Source organism: Phytophthora cinnamomi (genome assembly GCF_018691715.1).
Source record: "Phytophthora cinnamomi strain GKB4 chromosome Unknown Contig87, whole genome shotgun sequence".
NCBI lineage: Eukaryota > Oomycota > Peronosporomycetes > Peronosporales > Peronosporaceae > Phytophthora > Phytophthora cinnamomi.
Window position 1 is genome coordinate 146,407 of NW_027151020.1, and position 20,330 is coordinate 166,736.

Here is a 20,330-nt window from a genome sequence, read left to right on the forward strand (position 1 = left end):
TGTTGCTGCAACAGGCGGCTTTTTCGCGTTTGGGCTGCAGTTGCGGGGTGTCGCCGGCAATGCGCGCTAGCTCGGGTGAGATGGCGGGAGTATTTTCGTCGGGGCTGCGCGCGTGTGGCCGCAAATGTTATTTTGAGGCCGTGCCGTTAATGCTCCGCGTTAGTTTTGCGAGTGCCCGCCTTGCAGGCCTCGCTTTCTGGTGTGTCTAAGTTACGCTTGGCAGATTACGTAGTCGTGATTGATGAGCGATTTGCATGCTTTTGGATGCATACATTTTTCAAGTCAAGACCGACTAGTCGGGTAAGACAGAACTTGACCCGTAAACGGATTATCAGTCGATGCCAGTGGCGTGGGAACGTAGGCGCATTCACAGCAATAGCGCTGCTGGAACCCGAGCTAAACTAACTAAATGACACAGCCGGCAATACCGTCCATTTTCGCAACTTGCACTCCAAAACGGAGGAGCAGCAACAGCAACTTCAACCGAGGCACCCCAGTTTCCTCATGCAGAAATCCTGAAATGGACCGCTTCGCAGGCGCTAGCGAGAACGAATCCACGGGTGGCAATGCACCCGCCCCAGCCTGCAGCGAGCTTGCGTCCACTCGACAGCGTTCGCCGTCATTTTTTAGCCGTCGCGTCGAAGCAGCGCTGAATGCGCTTCGTGGGCGAGAGAAGAATTCTAGTTCAAGTCAGCTAAAAAAGCAGCCATGTCTTATCTTATGGTCGATGATGTAAACAGTGCCAGCTCATCAGAAAATCGGAATCATCATGGACATGGCCGGGCGGGGGTTAAAGCGGGCAAACCCTCCTCGCGATGAAACCTCAGAGCTGGTTGGTTGAACTGCCACTCGCTTTTAGAGAGGAAAATGGTATCCGTTTCGCGAAACGCCGGGCGCGGATTGTCGAGACGCCCTAGTTAGCAAGTTGAAGTTGCATGTATTTGCCGCAAACTGAAGCTGTCACAGCCGTTTCGAAACAGCAGATCCGTTCGATCACCGAAACACAGGTACGTATCCATGTATGGGGAGCTCACCTTGACGCAGCTCTTCTATAGCCATCACGGCGCAGGGGTTTCCTGCGGCTCCGTCGTCTCGGGCAAGTCGGCCGCGGGGGGAAAGTCCGGCGCCATCAGCACGAACGAAGACTGCAGTGGCGCGGAGGTCTGGGCGGCTGGCAGCGGCCGCAGCGTGCCGATACGCGAGACGGACATGGCCCCACGAGATGTGTCCAGCGAGGCGAGCGCTTGCGAGGAAGCCGATGGCGAGAGCGGCATCATCCGCGTCGCCCCGGCGTAGTGCTGGACTAGAGGCGCGTCGGCCGCCCCCGACAGCAACAGCTGCACTTGTGTCTGCAGGCGCTGGATGTCGCGCTTCTGCTTCTCCACAACGCTCGCGAGCTCGTCGGTGCGAGCTGCATTGTGACGGCCGCGCTCCAGGCGCCCGAATGGAAGCAACGATGAGCTGCTGCGGCTCGGAGAAGGACTGCTGCTGTAGCTCGGGGTGCGCTGCCGTCGCTGCTGCTTCGACGGCGTGGCCCGCCCGCTGTGCAGAGGGGCAAGACTGACAGGGCCGCCACTCCCCGAGGTGACGTCCAGGGTGAGGTCAAGTTGTGGCGCTTGATCTGGTGATGACGGTCGCGCATGGAGCTGCGGGCTCGAACGGCTGAGCTGTGGTGACGACAGCAGCTGGTGGGATCTCGACGAATCGAACCCCGTGCCTCGTTCCCCTTCACCATTGTCATTGCCGTTGCCAGTTCCACCTCCCGCGATGTACAACGACCGTTTAAGGTTGCGGATCTGGATTTGCAGCAGCTTGTTCTCTTTGCGCAGTCGGTTGCATTCATCGATGAGCATGCTGCCTTCTGCCACGGAATCGCGGCGAACTCGGTCGGCCTGGGTCTTCGCGTGATCTAGCGCAGTCCGCAGTGTCTGGATAGTGCGACTCATGTACTCCATTTGCTTGACCGATTCGTCCACGGACTGCTTGCAGTCGTAACCCAATGCTTCGTCCGACACAGCAGATGCTATGGTCTTCGGGGTCGCAGAAGCAGAAGCAGTAGCTGTCGGTGTCGATGCGTGCTGCTTTTGGTGCATATTCGTAGCCTTGGCATGCAATGTCATCACGGTTTTTGCGGGAGAGTAAAACCCGCCGCCACCGGGCGACAATGGCGTAGTAGTGTTTCCAGGGGTATTGTTGTTGTTACTGGAGATAATTGCTCGAGGGGGTTTCTTGTGCAGCGTCTCCCCCATAACGTAAACCTTGTAGGCATCTTTCACTGCGCTCTCCAAGTCCTTGTAATTCGTGAATTGAGCTAGACGAGTAAACTCGCGCGTCATTTCGCCGACAGAGTACTCTTTTTTCAGCGAGCTTTGGCGCAGAGCTTTGACTTCGTGCAGTAATGTACGGATTTTTGCGTCTTTGTTTTCCATTTCCTGTTGAACTTCAGCCTTAGCTCGAAACTCATCAGCTAGCTCGTTTTGCATCTCACTTATCTTAGATTCCAGTGAGCGTAAGTGCTCCTGCATAGGGACTTGTTCCGTTTCCAGGCCATCGATACGATGCGAAAGAACAGAGCGGAAGTTTTCGAGTACGCGATTCTCTGACTTCAGTCCATTGATCGCTCTCTCTTTTTCGTGACTCGAACTACGGCAAACTTCAAAATGGCGCTCATAATTTGCTAAAGTTGTCTCGAGCCGTGCCAGTTTGGCACGCTCGGTTGATAGAAGCACATCTCGAGCATGCGATGAAGCCTTTAGCTCTTGCATCTTTTTTCGAAGAGATTCAAGCTTGGTATTGGCAGCACTCAATTGACCTTGTTTGACCGCTGTGTTCTGGCGCTCATTTTCCAATTGCGCCGCAAACTCAACGCGCATTTTCTGCATTTCCTGCTCGTAATCCGTTTCTTCTTGATGCAGTACTTCTTCGAACTTGACGTGATTGTATTTGAGATCTTCATGTAGTCGCTTGATAATTTCGTTCTGCTCCTTCGCTCGTGTGTACGCCGCCTTGCGCTCTGCGTGCAAAGTTCCTCGGTTTTGGCTGTCTTGAGCTTCTACTAGGGCTTCACATCGTTGTCGTGTTTGTTCCAGTGTCTCCGACAGTGCGTCGTATCGAGCTACCTCCTGTGCGAGCTTACGCTCGTACTGATTCTCAAGCTCTTGAGTCATCTTGACATGGTGCGCTTCAAGCTGGGTCAGCTCTTCAGTGTGTTTCCGCGTCGCTAGTTGGTGTCGAGCTTCTAACTCCTCGTACCGAACTCGTTCCTGAACTACTAGATGTTCGGACTCCTCCTTTAAAACATGCAACCGATTAATCCACTCGTTCTCTTTTCGGTGCAATGCAAACTCGACGTCCGCCTTCACTTGATCATGTCGTTGTTGCCACTCAATCACCTCTGCGCGTCGCTCCTCAATATCATCCCGAGCAACAAGCACGGCGTCAGTGTAGGATGCACCAACTTTCCTGCGTTCTGGAGAGGCTGCGGACGTGGGTCTAGCCGTTGAAATCCCTGTTCTCGATGTAGTGGTTCCGGTTCGAGAAGTGTCATCGTGAGCTTGTTGGAGCAGCCCGCCATTCAGAACTTTGAAGATTCCGACACTGCCGTCTTCCGCGCAAGTGATGAGCTGTTCGTTATCTTCCGTCATGCGCAGGTGCAGTATACCCTCCGCATGCGCAAAGTACTCGCAAATGCCTTTGTTTGCCAGCGGCCAGGGATACACAAGGATACTACCAGCCTTGGTTCCAGCAAAAAGTCGCTTACCGTCCCTCATTAATGCCATGGACGTGATTACCGTGCCTGCAGGTAAGTCAAAACTTTTTGTTTCTTCACCTGTAGTGATTTCGCGGATTTTACCATCACTGCCGGATGCCACCACAATACCAGGATCATTTCTATCCACTACGAATGCAGCGTACTGGCAGTGCTTCACCACGTGTTGCATTTCTTCACTGCGTAACCCAGTGCTAATATCCCAACGATAGATTGCGCCGTCGTGGGCTGCTGAAAAAAGATAGCTGTCGTCACGACTCCAACTTAGACAACGTACAGCTCCGATATGACCAGAAAAAGTGTGTGCAGCCTCGAAGGTGTAAGTTCTGAATGTGGTGACTGTGAGCCCAGACGCGCAGGCAAAAAGATGGCCACCATGTGCGTATCGGACAAAGCGGCATGCCTTAATAGCAAGCTCTTTAACCTGCCTCAGGCTTTCTTGTAAAAGTTGATAGACACGAACTCGCTCCTTAAAGGCCACAACAAGTTGGAAGCCGGATGAATGAACTGCCACCGTCGTTGGCTCCTCCGGGCAATGATGCAGAAGCTCGTAGTGATGCAACTCGAAGTTCCACACACGCACTGTTTTATCTGTGCCGCAAGTCACAACAATTGGGCGCTGTATGCATACATCCACTTGTAATATGGGGCCTACTTGATGACCCTATGAGTTAACAAACAAGCGATCATTAGTTGTGATTGAGACAACCTCATGTGTGCTAGCTTACATGACGGATAAACTCGCGGTATTCGATTCTGTCCTCTTGCTCAGTATCGATGGCACTCATAGAAAACGTTATCAACTCGCGGCTTTTAGAGGAAGCCACAATAGTTTCCGAGTTTGGCGATATTGTGATGCAGTCAAACGCGATGTCGCCCACAGACACAGAGCGCACAAACGGAAACGGATCCTTTGCGTCATCCTGCGAAAAACGACATTAATTGCTGATGAGATCTGAGTTTAGACAGGCTTGTGCAAACTAAGTACTTACTGATGCTTCATATATACTGAAGAAACCGGCGGAGCCTCCGAGAACAAAACCCTTGCCATGCGCGGTGACGCACTCCATACGTACGTGGGATGGCTGGTGACATCGAGATGAGTGGATGAGATCAGCGCTACACCCATCGAGAGTGATTCGAAAGCAAAGCAGAAGACCACGTTCCGACAGAGCGACCATGTGCTCTTTCAACCAAGTATGATCCACAAAATGCTCCTGGTCCTTGAGCTGTGGGAGAAAATTAGAGATTTTGAAGTCATTGTTTGTCCACACCCAATACTTCAGCGTCGTTGGTCCTGAGACCGAAATGAAGTTGCCGTTGGTCGGACTGATATGAATACGCGAACCACGGCTTGGGCATTTGCATGAAGCCACAAGCTTCGCATTGCCGACCTTCCAGTATGTCACAGTATGCGCTGGTGCATCCTCAAGGACCGCCAAAAATTTGTTGTCCGCCGAGAAGCTGCACGATACTACATTCGAGTTAGATGGAAGTGGCAAGTTTCGCACACGAGTCTTTGTATTCAGCTTGTAGATAGCAATGGAGCGAGCTTCTTGGTCTCTTTGGTGGGCCTGAAGTGCCACGGATGATCCTCCCGCTCCCTTTAAAGATGATGTAACGGAGGGCATCGACGTCGGAGATGCAGTAGTTGCACTGGCAGTGCTATTTACTACAGGGGGTACGACGCTTTGGTATACTTCAGCCACGGCCAAGAGCTCACGGTTCGGTGATAGCTGAAAGCTCTGGATGCACTTGGTATGCCGAACGTGATGGAAAAAATCCATCGCACGATTTTCTACATTGTAGAGAACTAAATGGTGTGCCACCGGGTATATCACCATATACTCGCTTGCAAAATCGATGACCGTTCGGCCGCAAGAGCGAAATCCTAGCGCATACCTGTACATACATTGGTCAACGGGTGAATTAGCTCAGACCGGTATGTTGCTTGACAAATAAAATGGCGTACGTGGGTTTAAGGTGCAGACTCGCCTCCTTGTCTTCTTCGGTGCTTGTGTATAGATCCATATTCTCGGGCGGAACAATTGGAGTGACGTCTTCCTCAGGGGATTCCACGACTTCGCTGCCTCCATTGTTCACCTCGGCATCCATTCCCCCATCCATCGAGGACACTCTTACTGCCCACACTTGGGTAGATTTTACCGCAACGTCGTCGTACACGAGAGCTCGTGCAATAGCGAGTTGATACTACTACAGCCGCGACATGCTTAATTGAAGCAGCGCCAACGCTGCTCGTCGGTTATGGCGGCGTTTCGAAACTATTCTTTCTCGCTCAATGTAAGAAGCAGCAAGTAGTCGGCTTGGCACTTGGTAGCCTGCCTGCGACTCGCATCGTTCATCTAGCCTCGTAGGGAGGTTGCAGTCCCGATGCTGGGAGGGATCTTCCACAAGCGCAAGAAGAGTCAAGAGCTTCGGTCACCATCGCTTCAAGACCTCAAGAAGTGCGTTAGCCTGGTCATGGATGCTCTACTTGGCGGCGTACGGTCCTGACGATTGATGTGCTTCCGTAGGTTTCGAGATGCCTTTGCAAAATACGCAGAGCTCCGCCAAGTGGACCCTCCTCCGTGTTTCGAGAAGGTGATGTGGACTTTTACGTTGGAAGGATGCTATCATGCGTTTGCAATTGACACCTGTTGATACTATATGCAGAGCATTTACAAAGCTATCGCTGGGCAAAAGGACCTGCACACTGTGGAATTTAGACAGGAAGATATCACGGACCCGCAGATGATCGCTTTGGCAGAAGCTCTCCTTGAGATGCCGATAGTGTCATCTCTTGATCTGCGGGACAACCGCATAACTGATGATGTGCGTTTGGGTACTATTGCAGCATAATGATTGCGTTCGACATCTCACATAGTTTTACTGCTGGATCAAAACTGTGCAGGGGGCGAAGGCGTTGCTGGAAGTTCTTCGTTTACAGATAATTGCAGCCAAGACACCGCCTACAATTGATGCTCGGACGAAGCAACCACTATACCCACCACTGCCCGAATACACACGGTACGTGACGAACGTTAACCTGAAGGGCAATGAGGTTTCAGCGTCCGTCTTGCAAGAACTTTCGCAATACGTGGATGTTTTAAGGCGGGAAGACAAGCGATTGGAGATTCGAGCAGCACTCAACCGCATTGATCGCAATAGCGACGGTAGTATCGACGAAGAGGAATTCAAAGGTGTGCTTAAGCTATTGACGACGTCGACACCAACGAAAAAGGAAATCCGGGCATTTATGCAGCAACACACGCTATCCACAGACAACACACAGAATGTTGTCAACTTGGAAAATGTTTTACTTGCAAAATGTGCGATATCACCTTCAAGGCACTCAGCATGTCCACCGTGGGAAGCACTAGTTCAGGAACGGCACGCCATTCTGGGCGCACCCCGCATGGCACCGACGATGATGGCCACTGCACCAGAATCTCATGATCCCCCGTCATCGAAAACACAAATAAGTCGTCCAAGCCTCACACCTTCTGATAGTGGCATGACAACCGGAAATGCCAATCCATTTTATCGTAGCAACAGTACACCCGACGTATCTCCTTTATCATCACCAACAACCCAAGCTCCTGTTGCACCAATTGAAATGGTAAATGCGGCACCAAAACCTCCCGTTGTCCCCGTGGTGAGCGCACCAATAGTTCAACACCAAGCCACAAAGATGCCCGAGTCAAAGAGCGCGACGTTGCTGCCAGAGCAACCGTCCATCACTTTAACAAGGCCTCCACCAATACCAATTCTCCCTCTTGCCTCAGTAGTACAGCACTCAGTCAGCCCCAGTCCACGCTCTGCTCGATCAAGCGTCGATGATGAGGGACAGCGAAATCTGCCGACAGTACGGGACGCAGGCCCAAATTCCATCATCTCGGCTCCATCGTCACCTCACGACTCAGACATAAGCGATAGCATGAGCGTTGTTTCATCGGCATTTGGAGGGTCCGTCTCGCAGCGTATTATGGAGGATCATGAAGCTCTTAACGCATCAGAGCGCAAACTTTCCGCAACATTGGGCATGAATCCCTCCTCAACAAATCTAGACTCGCCTCGCTGGCAGAGTGAGCAGTTCTCAGCGGAGGATGAGGAGGGAGCCAGCAGCGGGGGTCCTGGTGGTACGCGAGAAGACATTGACGAGTTGAGTTCCGGGGATGTAGACGATGTCATTCGTTCGGTTTACAGTCATAGGGGCCCAAAATCTTTGGTTACTTCGGGAAGCAGTAGTAATGAGCTCAGCGACAACAAAAGCTTGTCTGGGCCTTCGCGTCATGAAGCTAGCTGTTCTGGAAACAACACCCCAAGGGAATTGGCGACTGTAAAAGGAAGTGAGTATTCCGGCGCTGAACATGATGAAAAACGATCGCTGCCTGGAAGCGTTGTTTCGACACCACGGTTTGATGATTTGTCATCGCTAGTATACCGAGGAACAGAAGAAGCGGGGCGCTCGACAGAGAAGATAGGACCTCCTCTCGATCAACCTGAAGAAGATGAAGAGACTGAAGAACGCGTTGACTCACTGGTGTTTGACGTAATGAAAGACGGCAAAGAGAGATATGTGTTAAAACTTGTCCATTCCGAGTTCAGAAGTGGGCTACCAGTGAAAGATTTTCCAGCCGAGCTCCCATTCCGAAACTTGGTTGCACTGCTTCTCCCGGAAAATGGCTTATCAGATCTTACATTATTTGAAGAGGTACGAACCTGTAACATCATAGGTGACATACACAGCGGCCACAAACTGATATCATTATGCCACCACTTTTCTTGTAGTGCCGCTTTCCCTTCGTCACCGTGCTTGATTTGTCAAAAAACAAACTTGCTAAGCTAACAGATGCCGGGCTAACTGCATTTCCACGGCTCGAGGTGCTCAATCTGGGTAACAATCGGTTGAAGACCATTTCAGGTCTAACGAAGATACTGAAGCTACGAGCCCTCAGTGTCAGTCACAATGTCATCCGTACGGTGACAAACGTCGAACACCTCTTGCAGCTGGAGATACTGCAGTTAGCAAACAATCAGATCGCGACTGTCCATGCCCTCCGAATTTTATCCCTCAACAAAGTGCTGGCACACTTGAATCTAGATGGGAACCCGGTCGTCGAGACGGATGAGCGACAAAAGCGGAAAAACATCGTTCACGTGCGTAATTTGATTCCTGCATTGCAGTCCCTTGGGTCAATTCCGTGCGCTGGTCTTCACATGAAGGACAAATCGAAAGCGAGCACCAGTGCCAACCCCAGTAAAAGCTTGTTTGACAGTGATTTGATGCCGGACCACAAGACCTTGTGGATCTCAGCTGCATGCGACACACTTCACATTTTGCAAGATGCTACGAACCCCGGCTCACGCGAAAGCCAGCATGACGACGACGAATGGGATACTAGAGATGAAGACAGGGGCGAATACAGGCCTAAACGACCGCTTACTCGCGAGCAGCAGCGCCAAAAAGATGAAATGCGAAGCCGTGCCATTGGATTCCGTTCACGAGGGAAAGCTATCCCCTCGCCACCAAAGGTAAAAACGTCTGTGTATTGTTTTGGCCCACCGCAACCTCCACCGATAAAGAAGATAAAGAAGAAGGCAGTCCCTGCAGATCCAAAGCTTGTAAGGGAACAGCAACGTCGAGCAAGTGAGCTCAGCGCTCCCAAGCATGCCCCAGTCGACAAAACGTTAATGCACCAGGAGCAGAAGCGGAAATCTCGGGTCGATTTCAATGTGGCCATGACAGTTGGAGAGCGGCTGCAGCTTGCTCGTGACATGACACAGCGGCGACCCACTGCCTCAATCGGCCTTAGTGCCCGATCGCGGTCGATACTGGCAAAGGCAGATAACCGCAAGCGCGCGAGTACAGTGACTTCGATGGATACACACGAGGAAGCAAATGGACCAGAAGGCAATTGTAAATCGTCAAGTCCCCACCGAGCTTCACCAATCAAAGACGCAGTGGTCTTTCGCATTGACCCAGCTAATACCCCACGGTCACCCAAGGGAGTCCTCAGCTTCCGTGTTGATCCACATCCTGCAGGTATAGATGGACAACAAACCTCACCGAAAAGCAATGGGTCTAAGGAAGCTAGCTTTTTGCACGACTTGGCAGTTTCGGACTTCCTAAATCACGCGGAGGAGGAGTTTTCAACCGCGCTGACAGCGCTTAATGTGCTTCTATCCATGAGCGAGAAGGAGCATGGCGACCTGAAGAAATTGGCAGATTATCGTGCAAGTCTCGACGCCTTGGATATCCTGAACGAGCATGAAAGCCATGAATTGTTCAGGAAGGCACAAGGACACCCTAAACATGATCTACAAGCCCAGTGTACTGAATGGTTTACCAAACTTGGTGTCGTGAAAAAGTGTATGCGTCAATTGCTAGAAAAACTGCAAGGTCACGCTCCAGGATCGGGTGTAATTCGGGCTTATTGCCGGTGTCTCCGCTCGAACGAACTGCGCGGAATTATTACCACGATGCTAGAATCACAAGAGGAGGTTTTAAGTCAGCCAAGTGCAGCAGAAATTGTTGAAGACGAATTTGAGCAACAAAACGAAATGCCTGGAGGAGAGCAAGTGTTCACCAGTTCATCTGCAGATGATACGCCGAACGAGAAACCCCAGCTCGAGGATCCAATACCCAGTAGCATAGCTTCCCGTCTCTTTGGGGAAACATTGCCTCTTGTCCATGACGAGAACAACAGCTCCCCACACACGTCTGACGACGTTTTCAGCGGAGAACAACGGCCTAATGATGTCTTTACTGATGATGCCAACTTAGATTTTCTTGAGTCTAGTGAAGCAATGTTTGACGATAACATGGCCCAGGACACAAAATCGGCAGTAGCGCACTCTGCCGATGATATTAGCAACAGTTTGGATTACAGTCCTGTTCCTGAATCGATACTACTCGCCTCTACGACAGATATCACGATGGACATTCAGATGAATAGCAGTGCCCAACACACTGATGACAGCCCGTGGAACGATGATACAGTTGAAGATAATGGTGGTGCGGGGGAGGCAACAATTGTTACGGAAAGTGGAGAAGTGAACTCGCAGAACGATGCAGAATACCCGATCGAAGTATATGATAGCAAAGATCACCAGCCGACCAAGATTGGCGAAGTAGACGAGGCACCACAAGAGGCATCGCCTGAAGCAACCACGGCACAGAGTGAGGACTACGACTGGCTTGCCGACTCGACCGACCTTAGCGCAGAATGTAACGAGGGTGACTCATTCGAGCATGATATGTCCGCCGTGTCTGAAGATGAAGTAGAGGGTTCAGCTGGTCAAGAGCAAGCTAACCCACCCCTCGACGATAGCTGGCCCAACGTTGACACCACAGAACCAACCATGGAGGAAGAAGTAGAAGTCCTAGATGAGGCATTCAACAACAATGGCGATCCTAACGAAAACGAGGAAGCATACGAAACTGGTGAAATGGTAGACAACACCGATGTTGCAGCTGAGGAGGACACGGAAGCAACCGAAAATCAGTACGAACTAGGAGGCGGCGTGGATGCAGATGATGAGGAGGCAGAAACGTTTGGTGACTGGGAGAAAGGTTTCGATCCAAATTCCAACCACTACTTCTGGTTCAACCACAGTACCGGGGAAAGTTCGTGGACTCCACCCGAAGGATGGCCGCACGAAGTTGATGAACCGTTCAGTGCGGACAATGAAGATGCTACTGAGGACCCTGGAGCTGCCGAAGAGCAGCCAGATCGAGGGTATGAGGAGGGTACAGAAGGTCAAGAGTATGAAGAGGGTGGTGTTGAAGGCCAAGATTACTCTGAAGAAGCCACTGAAGGCCACTACTATGAAGAGGGAGTGGAAGGCCAAGAGTATAGCGCGGAAGAACAATACTACGATGAAAGCGCCGCGGAAGGTCAGTACTATGAAGAGGGAGCCGAAGGCCAGACGTATGAAGATGCTGCAGCGGAAGGTCAATATTACGAAGAGGGTGCAGCACAAGACGAGAGTCAAGAGTACGACGAGGGTGCAGTAGAGGACCACGCGTATGACGAAGGTGCGGTGGAAGAGCAGCAATACGATGAGAACACCGCTGCCGACGGTCAGTGGTACGAGGAGACCGATGCCGAAGGCCAGGAGTACGCGACTGAAGACCAGAAGTACGAGGTCGCCACGGACGAAGAGCAAGTTGTAGAGCAGGCAGGCGAGGAGTCACCTCGGCGCAGCGAGGTCTCCGACTTCGAATTCGACGACAGCGATCTGCCCGGCTTCTGACGTTAATCCCATCTAGATCCTTAATAGCGTTTGTATCTGCACTTTTGCCGTGATGTCTATGGCGCGTCGGCTCCGTAGAGCTGTGGCTTGCTCAGTATCTGTAGCTGCTTGCGCTCGGTTTCGCGGGCTGCGTCTTGCCGCTGCTTGGGGGTCACCATGCGTCTGCTGCCTGTCATGCACTTCTCGAGGTGATTCGTGTACCGAGACGCGTGCACCTGGCGCTGGCAGTAGAGGCAGCTCACGAACACGCTGTCCTGCTCCACCACGGGCGTGTCCACTGCCCACCACACAGCAAGAGACAACCTGAGACGTGCAATGCTGCGTCAACGCTCAGTCGCTGCAGTGTGACCCAACCTGTTCTCTCGATGGGCTCCACGTCGTAGAGCTCCTCGAGGCTCAGTCCGTCCACCGAGATCTGGCGATGCATCTGGCCGCGTCACGTCGTCAGCCCATGTTTCCACGCGTACTTAAGCGGTAATGGTGACTAAGTGCAGTACTGCACCTCGAAGCAGACGTCCAGGGCGACATCGTCGAGCAAGAAGCGGTAGATCTGCTCGTCCATGATACGGTTGTGAAATGACGGTGGAGCACAAATTCTGATGATTTCTGAGTACACCTGATAATTTTAGAACACAATTTCTGAGTCTACCCATTTTTGGCCTTGGATGGCAGAGACTGTACCGCTGGGAAGACCCGAGGAAGCGACGATGATCGAGGTGGTCCTGAACGACCGGCTGGGCAAGAAGATCCGCGTCAAGTGCAACGAGGACGACACGGTCGGGGACCTCAAGAAGCTGGTGGCGGCGCAGGTGGGCACGCGCCCCGAGAAGATCCGCATCCAGAAGTGGTACACCATCTACAAGGACCACATCACGCTCGAGGACTACGAGATCCACGACGGCATGGGGCTCGAGCTCTACTACACGTAAGCTATAATAGCAGCGGCGCGGCAGATGGGGCCGGTGTCGCTGTTGCCAATGAATCGCGTGCCTGTTGCTGGTGCCTGTGTAACTTCCTCCCTCCTCTTTCTCCCTCCTTCTCGCACGTCTCCGCCTGTCGTGGCGGCGCTCGCTCTGCCTGCTGGCGCCGCAGTTCAACCACGTAAAGTCGAGCGACAACGCTCGATTTCTTTCGCGCTAGGCGCATCAGGCCCCGCAGACTGGAGCCTTTGCCAGCTCCGTGGAGAACAGGGATTATTTCGGCTACAACTCAGGCCGGAGCTGCGACATTAATGGAGCTGAGTTGTCGGCTCGGAGCCGCTGTAGCGAAGGCCGGAGCTATTGTTGGCACCATGCAGCGTGCTGACGACCGACCCGCTGCTTGGCGCAAAGGTTCCTCCTATAGAGGGGAACTGTAAGTTTGCATCGTTGCGAAAGTCGCCAAAAGTGCGAACCATTCCACTTGTAGTATGAAAAAAACGTTGAGGCGGGTTTTGTCCAATCGCGCGGGGGTTGAACCCGTATATCGGCCAATGGGCGACGCGCGACTGTACGATCTGGCTTGGGGCGCGGTTGTTTTTCGCACCAGTATACCCCAACGCCGGCAGCGGGACTGAGTTCCAGGCAGGCAGGAAGGAGGCGACGGCAGGCAGGCAGGCAGCGCATGCCGCCGACCCTCTCGCGCCTTGGCTCAGCAGCGGGACGACCGGCGCTCTGGTAACAGGTGCGCGCGCGCAGGGGTCGGGGCGCAGAGCGCAGCTCGAGTGGCTCACCGTGTGTTACACTGTGACAGATCTCGCAGGCAAAACACACAGGACGGCGACCGAGGCCGCCCACACTCGCGCAGCAAGGGGCGAGGAACAGGAAGGCTCAGGGACCTCCGAGGCTGCAGCTGCGGCCCGCTCACACGCGCGCCAGGATTCTGTGCTTCGCCCACACCAAGCGCAACGGCATGGAGGTGCCGCACACGTTCGTGCGCACGGTCAAGGCGCAGGACCTGCGCTTCAGCCAGGTGGACGGCGTGCTGCACGACATCAAGACCAAGAACTCGCCCACGTGGGTCATCTTCTCCTTCGCGGTGCGTGGCGCGAGGCTGCTGGGGTCGCATGCAATGGAAAAGCGCTGCTGACGCCGTGCTGCTGGCTCTGTGGTGACTGACAGGACCAGCGCGAGAAGCGCAACACGCTCAAGGTGCTGGCGTCCGGACACGGCAGCATCTCGGACCAGTCCAAGTGGCCGCCGGAGCTCTTCTCGCCCAACTCGCTGTGCTACGGACTCACGAGCGTCGACTGCTACGACGAGAACGCGGCGCCCACCAACGTGCTGTCGTTCTGCTGGAAGGGACGGAACCTCCCGATCTACCTGCGAACGAAGTATGCCGAGTTTAACTATGTCATCCGGGTGAGCTTTGTCGAGATGCGCAGGCGCAGTGTTTTGCAAAAACCACTTACTGACGAACGCGTTATTGTATAGAAACACATGGGTGCGGTGGCACACGTCACCCTACACAACCCGGAGGAGCTCATGTACGGACTGCTAGTTGCTGTTCGAGTTCGGTTCTGGGCTAGCGCAATGTATCTGACGCAGGTTGTGCTTGACGTTTTGTCAACAGGGATGGATCGGTGTTTATGCAAACTCCGCGGCGGCGGCCGCGAAGCTCGTCAAGACGGTTTATTACGAACGACATTGAGTTTACCCCCGAGGTGACGGCTACGGTTCAGGATATTCGATCGGACACGTCACCGTTCAATTGGGCAGTATGCGGATACGACAACTCTGATATTGAAAGCTCAACTCAAAGGATGATTGTGGTTGAGAAAGGCATGGTATGTTCTGTATGGCAACAGACACACGCTAACTGTCTGGAGGTGCATGCGTTGACTAACTTGCTTTGTGTGCAATAGACCGGCCTTTACGCTCTAAAAGGAATTGGCGGAATTACCTCGGTATTAGAAGAAGGGAGCACGATGTACATCTACCTGCGAGTGGACGTCCCGTTGCATCGCGGAACGGAGCGCATCGTGTCGAAATACGTGCTGGTAACATGGCAAGGCGTTGAAAGTGGCTGGAGCGGTGGCACATCCGACGATGAAGTGGAGTTATGGTTTGGTCCTGGCTCGAATGGAGAGCGGTCACCCCAACGTCGAGATTCTTTCGCTTCTAGCTCCAAGCTTCAGCGGGCCGTCACTGCTCATGTTCATGGCAGTGAGATTTACCGCGTATTCCCTCACCACGTACGTTGATTCTTCTGGATTTAATGGCATTTGCTCGAGAACGATCTAACATGTTGATTATTGCAGGTACACTTCTTTGCGAGCACTATTTCGGAAATATCGGAAGAAGCCATTCGAGAGCGCATTAGACGGGCTGTGGACAACGATTGCATGTTGCTTCGAGTCGTACGTTACAAATTACTCAAATTGGTCATAATCTGTGCACCTAACTTTTCATTGTGCTGGGTTATAGGTTTGCGTCCAAGCCTCGGGTGACACGCAGGCACCTGTATGCTTAGAAGTCCCGTTTGATGCTACGGTTGGCGTACTTCGACAGGAAATCGCCTCAAACATCGGAATTCCGAAGGACCGTCAGCGTATTGTTTGGATTCGGCAAACGGATGATTTCGCAAAAGGTTGGTTTTCTCTCTTCAGTGAAGTAAGGCAAGAGTTAATTGTTTGGACTAACGCTGGTATGGGTTTTTGCAGATTCTCAGTTATCAACAGCAGTGATGCTTGAAGACGAAGATGCCGGCATTCGAAAAGACATCGGACTTGCTCATGGTGACAAAATCCACGTCGACGACAAGGACAACGGCGAAAATTCTGTTCTTGCCAAGCTTTTTGAGCAGGTACGGTTCGGCAGTACACTAAAAACATATGCTGGTAGAATGCTAACTCGACCGTGCTATCCAGATCAACGCGGGTGCTGCTACTGTGAGTCTTTCAGCAGAGCGGCGACACGAAGTCCAGCGAGGAGTGGAAGCTCGCGAGGCCGAGTTGAGAAAGATATTGTCCGTGACTCACTATTTAATTCGGCGGAAGGCAAGTGAAGATCTTAAGCCGGTCGCGCGCATGGCCGATGTTGTTGAAGAAGCGATATCCCACGAAACGAAGGAAGCAGATTCCGTATCACCTACGGGTAGACATAAGGTCGTCCATCGCGCGGACTCGTCTGCCTCATTGACGGCATCGATATCGGAGGAGCTTGCGAAAGAAGACGTTTCGACGTTGCAGGAGCAGGCGCGGGTTCTGGAGTCGCAGAACCAATATTTGGAAATTCCCTACGAAAGTATCCATATCCTTAGTGGCAAGGAGAACGAGCTGGGTTGCGGGAAAGCGGCTACTGTGTATCGTGGAATTTGGATTAACCGGAAGACTGCTGCAGAGGTAGCGGTCAAGTCATTCCGCTACGCGCGGTTGACTGACAAAATCCTTGGTGACTACCGGCAAGAAGTGGCGTTACTCAGAAAATTGAAGCACCCGAATATTGTGTTATTTATCGGAGCATGCACGGACCCGAAGCTGATGATTCTGACGGAGTATTGCTCGCGCAAAAGGTACGCAGAATGCTAGAATTCTCATTAGTGGTCCCTGGCGTACTAACACTTGCTCTTTTTTATCCTTTAGTTTATTCGAAGTGATCCACAGCAACAACTTCGAGACGATTCCTTGGAAGGTATGGTCTACTTGGAGTCTTCGCAATCCGACAGATCCGCACTGATCCTAAGATTTTATTCATTGTTGTGACTGTAGTTCAAGTTACGAATGATGCTCGATGCCGCACGAGGTATTCAGTATCTCCACTCAAAGCGCATTATTCATCGCGACATTAAGGTGAGATGAAGCTTCGATGTGTTATGATATGCTCTCTCGTTTGACTGACAATTGGTTCTTGTAGTCCCACAACTTTTTAGTGGACGATGACTGGCGGGTGAAGGTGGCCGATTTTGGTATCAGCAAGGTGCTCGATACCGATACTGCATTTACGCAATGCGGTACAACAGGATGGTAAGGAGAAGTCAACGCGATGTCTGCTCGATCATGTATGCTGACGAAGTTGTTTGCCTGGCAGGGTTGCCCCTGAGGTACTGCTGGACGAAGACCTAGGGTATTCATTCAAGGCCGACAACTGGAGGTACGCGTCTGATTTGTACCGGGGATCTTTTCGTTTGCTTGCTCAACACTAACTTCATATTTGCTTGCTTGCAGTTTTGCCATCGTGATGTGGGAAATGATCGCCGGCGGGCTGCAAAATCCGTTCATCGGAATGGCCCCGATCAAGTTCTACAACAAAACCATCAACGCTGGCATCCGGCCTCCGATTCCTGAAGGCGTGGACAGCGAGTACATCGACCTCATCACGGAGTGCTGGAAGTCGGACGCGGCCGACCGGCCTTCCTTCGACGTGATCGTGGCTCGATTGGAGCAGATGCTGTTGGCTCTGGGAGCCAGCATCGACCTACCGCCCACGTTCCAGGGTGGCTACCACCAGGCAGGGGCATCGGCGAATCCGTAATTGTTGTGCGAGCAAGGCCGGCCGACCTCGATGTCTGCAGAGGCGCCGTACTGCTTGGTAATTTTGAGAGACGAGTCGTGCGAAGACGTGTCCTCGATCGTATTATAGCAAGCTGATAGAGAAGCAATCCAAACTATCGACGAGGCAGAGACCGTTGAGATAATAGCTGAGAGTTCCTTGCTTCGCGTCAATTGCTGCAGTAGCTAGACCATTGCACCACTGTACGATTGGCTGAAAAGGTCCCAGCGCGAGCATGGGGACGACGATGTCGCTGTATTCGCTGGCGCTGGAGCTCACGGCGTTCTTCGGCTTCCTGTGCCTGCTGCTCAACGTGCTGCTGCCTGTGCTGGCCTTCGTGCTGCGTTTCGTGTTGGTGGACGTGCCCCACGAGTGGAAGAAATGGCAGCTGCATCGCTCGCAGCAGCGCGAGCTCAGGCGCCTCCAGCGGCGCGTCGACGCCCTGACCCGAAGAAAGCTGGCGGTGAGGACGTTGATCGAGGCTGTTTAACGTGGAGGAGCTGTTTATTGATGCATCTACACTTGCAGGACGAGCAAGAAACTCGAAGGCGTGCACGGGCATCGAGCGTGAAGAAGCGGAGACAGGAGGAGGAGACGCCGCAGCAAGCAGTCGACGGACGCCTTCACCCCATTGCAGACCTGGTTCATAGTGAAGGACAGAGACCGCGGAGTAAGGAATGGGCGGCCAGGGACTCGAAGCAAAGGCAGACGCCGCAACAGCAACGACAACGACTCAGTATCTACTCGACAGCCAAGAAACCAGCTAGTAGCATGCGAGAGCGCCGGCGAGCGAGGTGGGAACTCTTGTCATAAATGTCGCTGCTAGCGCACCGTGGTAATGGTCATGTGGAATTGTGGGCAGGGATGAGGAGGAGCTCTGAATGCGAGATGCCCGCGCAGGTAATTTATGAGATGTGCGACCATGGCCAATGCAACGTTTACTTTCAGTTTGGTTCTCGGATTCGGAGTGGGCAAATGTCGTGTGATGCAATTCTTGTGCTGGTGTGTGGCCTCCCTGCTGCTGGAAAGACGACGCTGGTGAAGCATTTAGTGAATACTGGTAACACTGCGTCAAGGCTGTACGAGCGGATCTCGTTCGACGATGTCTACGAAGAGATGGTGGGCAACGATGGAGATGGCAAGGCTAGCGAGTTCAACCCTGGCAAATGGAAGGAGTCTCAGCAAGCTATGGTGGCTCGCGTGACCGAGCGCTTGGAGGACCAGAGCGCTTCAGCGAGTGATAACGGCACCACGCAGCAACTGGTGCTGCTCGTCGATGACAACTTCCAGTATCGAAGTCAGCGCAAGCGCTTCTTCCATCTTGCCGCGCAGCGTAAGGCGTGCTGTCCACTCGATTGAATATACTACTGTAACTAACATGTCTTTGATGACCAATAGTGAATTGCGGCTTTGCGGTGCTATACGTGAACGTCTCGACAGAAATCTGTCGTGAACGGAACAATGCTCGTGGACTAGGTGGACGCGCTGGCGTACATGTACCTGGCGAAGTCTTTGAGCGGATGACGACAGCGTTTGAAGCTCCAGATGGCGATCAAAACCCGTGGGAAGTCAGCACTTGCGAGCTGGATCGAGCAGATGACAGCGTCGATTTCGTTGGACTAATGGACGAATTGATCAAGCAAGCCGAGGGTGAACTCAAAAGCCGAGGTGGCTTGCAGTTAGAGAGGCAAAACGAGGAGGCACAACAGGTGAGACTTCTTTTGCTCGCTTTTCTCACTCAAAAGGACAATGCTTTTGGGTTTTATTAAATGTCGCCTTGACGTGAATCTTAGCGCCTCGATCGACTGGCAACACAGCAAAATGCTCTCCATCTAGTTGACCTAGAGCTACGTCAATGGATATCTGCTAAACTTCGTGACGAGACTGCTCTACCCGCTGGTATGACCAAGAAGGAACTGGCATCCATTTTGAACAAGCGGCGGAAAAGTTTTCTCGCGCTGATGAAGGGTTTTTCCACCGACATTACACAGGGCAAGTCTATCGAGGAAGTGGTGGTTTCGTTGGTTGCGCGCTTTCATCAGCAAGAATAGTATCGACAATTGGGACTACGTTGAAACCACTCAACACGAAAATCAGCATATTAGCTTGTGTCGCACCAAAGCGCCTGCGATGATTCTCATGCACCATACTACGCGCAAAGCGTGCCATTCTTGATTTCGAGATTTCTCCACGAGCTTGAAGCAGAGTCGAAGAACGGCATACTTGGTTGGATCAGGCATCGTGATGGCTCAAGTTGTGGATTCACCGCGTTTTAGGATTGACTCCGATAGCGACGAAGAGATCGACATCGAGCTTGGAGCGCGATCAGACCCCACGTCTGAAAGTCCGGATGAGCAAACGTTGGAACACGACACAGCGTCCCTTCTTATGCCAGACCGTCGAAGTAAGCGGGTTAGGACGGTCATATTGACTATCTCCCTGCTCTTTGTTCTTGGTGTAAGCATCGGGTTGGCTGCACGTTTTAGACGAGAACAACCTGGCGAGGGGACTGGTGACGAGTTCTCGGTGTCATTCGGAAGCCTGGAAACTATTGGAGGTGATGAAGTTCAAAATGGCGATGTGGTCCCATTCCTTGATGTGCAATTCACCCCGGACGAAAGATCAGTTTTCGTTCTAAGTAAGATGCACTGGAACGCCTCATTTATCGTGTACCCGACTGTGGTGAGGCGAGCAGCACCAGTGAAGATGGGATTAGAACGAGGGGGTATTTTGTTGGAAACCAACGATTTCGCATTTCATTTCGAGTTAGCTTCAAATGGACGATATCTTCAGCTTGTGCAGGAATATCATTACGCAGACCTCCGCGGAGACAA

The 20,330-nt window shown here is 52.5% G+C and overlaps 7 protein-coding genes across 9 annotated transcripts; 5 read left to right on the forward strand and 2 right to left on the reverse strand.

The window, feature by feature from the left end:
* Window positions 1–1,058: 1,058 nt before the first annotated feature.
* On the reverse strand, window positions 1,059–5,896 carry IUM83_15367 (WD repeat-containing protein 65; the record flags this gene model as incomplete). The annotated part of the gene is made up of 6 exons (XM_067940176.1): window positions 1,059–2,432; window positions 4,401–4,433; window positions 4,498–4,692; window positions 4,762–4,854; window positions 5,611–5,671; window positions 5,742–5,896. 6 exons carry the CDS (start codon window positions 5,894–5,896, stop codon window positions 1,059–1,061), a joined length of 1,911 nt encoding a protein of 636 aa, XP_067784598.1.
* A 264-nt stretch (window positions 5,897–6,160) lies between these two features.
* On the forward strand, window positions 6,161–12,028 carry IUM83_15368 (Dynein assembly factor 1; the record flags this gene model as incomplete). Its single annotated transcript, XM_067940177.1, has 6 exons — window positions 6,161–6,234; window positions 6,304–6,370; window positions 6,443–6,601; window positions 6,681–6,796; window positions 6,881–6,969; window positions 10,557–12,028. The coding sequence occupies 6 exons, from the start codon at window positions 6,161–6,163 to the stop codon at window positions 12,026–12,028; spliced, it is 1,977 nt and encodes a 658-aa protein (XP_067784604.1).
* A 56-nt stretch (window positions 12,029–12,084) lies between these two features.
* Window positions 12,085–12,590, reverse strand: IUM83_15369 (ataxin-7-like protein 3; the record flags this gene model as incomplete). The annotated part of the gene is made up of 3 exons (XM_067940178.1): window positions 12,085–12,305; window positions 12,383–12,455; window positions 12,531–12,590. The coding sequence occupies 3 exons, from the start codon at window positions 12,588–12,590 to the stop codon at window positions 12,085–12,087; spliced, it is 354 nt and encodes a 117-aa protein (XP_067784602.1).
* A 145-nt stretch (window positions 12,591–12,735) lies between these two features.
* Window positions 12,736–12,957, forward strand: IUM83_15370 (Ubiquitin-like protein 5; the record flags this gene model as incomplete). The annotated part of the gene is made up of 1 exon (XM_067940179.1): window positions 12,736–12,957. The coding sequence occupies one exon, from the start codon at window positions 12,736–12,738 to the stop codon at window positions 12,955–12,957; it is 222 nt and encodes a 73-aa protein (XP_067784641.1).
* A 723-nt stretch (window positions 12,958–13,680) lies between these two features.
* On the forward strand, window positions 13,681–17,478 carry IUM83_15371 (TKL/DRK protein kinase; the record flags this gene model as incomplete). 3 transcript variants are annotated; one of them, XM_067940182.1, is made up of 15 exons in its annotated part: window positions 13,919–14,044; window positions 14,128–14,367; window positions 14,440–14,492; window positions 14,579–14,792; window positions 14,871–15,200; window positions 15,267–15,365; window positions 15,433–15,595; window positions 15,669–15,811; window positions 15,876–15,977; window positions 16,338–16,519; window positions 16,590–16,638; window positions 16,716–16,796; window positions 16,861–16,970; window positions 17,035–17,097; window positions 17,172–17,478. In XM_067940182.1, the coding sequence occupies 15 exons, from the start codon at window positions 13,919–13,921 to the stop codon at window positions 17,476–17,478; spliced, it is 2,262 nt and encodes a 753-aa protein (XP_067784678.1). The 3 variants fall into 3 exon arrangements, with proteins under 3 accessions (XP_067784677.1, XP_067784678.1, XP_067784679.1); XM_067940180.1 differs by lacking the exons at window positions 15,267–15,365; window positions 15,433–15,595 and adding an exon at window positions 13,681–13,683 and having other exon boundaries at window positions 13,760–14,044; window positions 14,871–14,912; window positions 15,677–15,811; XM_067940181.1 differs by having other exon boundaries at window positions 15,876–16,519.
* Window positions 17,479–17,731: 253 nt separating this feature from the next.
* On the forward strand, window positions 17,732–18,377 carry IUM83_15372 (RxLR-like protein; the record flags this gene model as incomplete). Its single annotated transcript, XM_067940183.1, has 3 exons — window positions 17,732–17,959; window positions 18,025–18,290; window positions 18,359–18,377. 3 exons carry the CDS (start codon window positions 17,732–17,734, stop codon window positions 18,375–18,377), a joined length of 513 nt encoding a protein of 170 aa, XP_067784611.1.
* A 94-nt stretch (window positions 18,378–18,471) lies between these two features.
* IUM83_15373 (L-seryl-tRNA(Sec) kinase) lies at window positions 18,472–19,547 on the forward strand (the record flags this gene model as incomplete). Its single annotated transcript, XM_067940184.1, has 3 exons — window positions 18,472–18,829; window positions 18,895–19,205; window positions 19,290–19,547. The coding sequence occupies 3 exons, from the start codon at window positions 18,472–18,474 to the stop codon at window positions 19,545–19,547; spliced, it is 927 nt and encodes a 308-aa protein (XP_067784612.1).
* Between the last annotated feature and the right edge of the window lie 783 nt (window positions 19,548–20,330).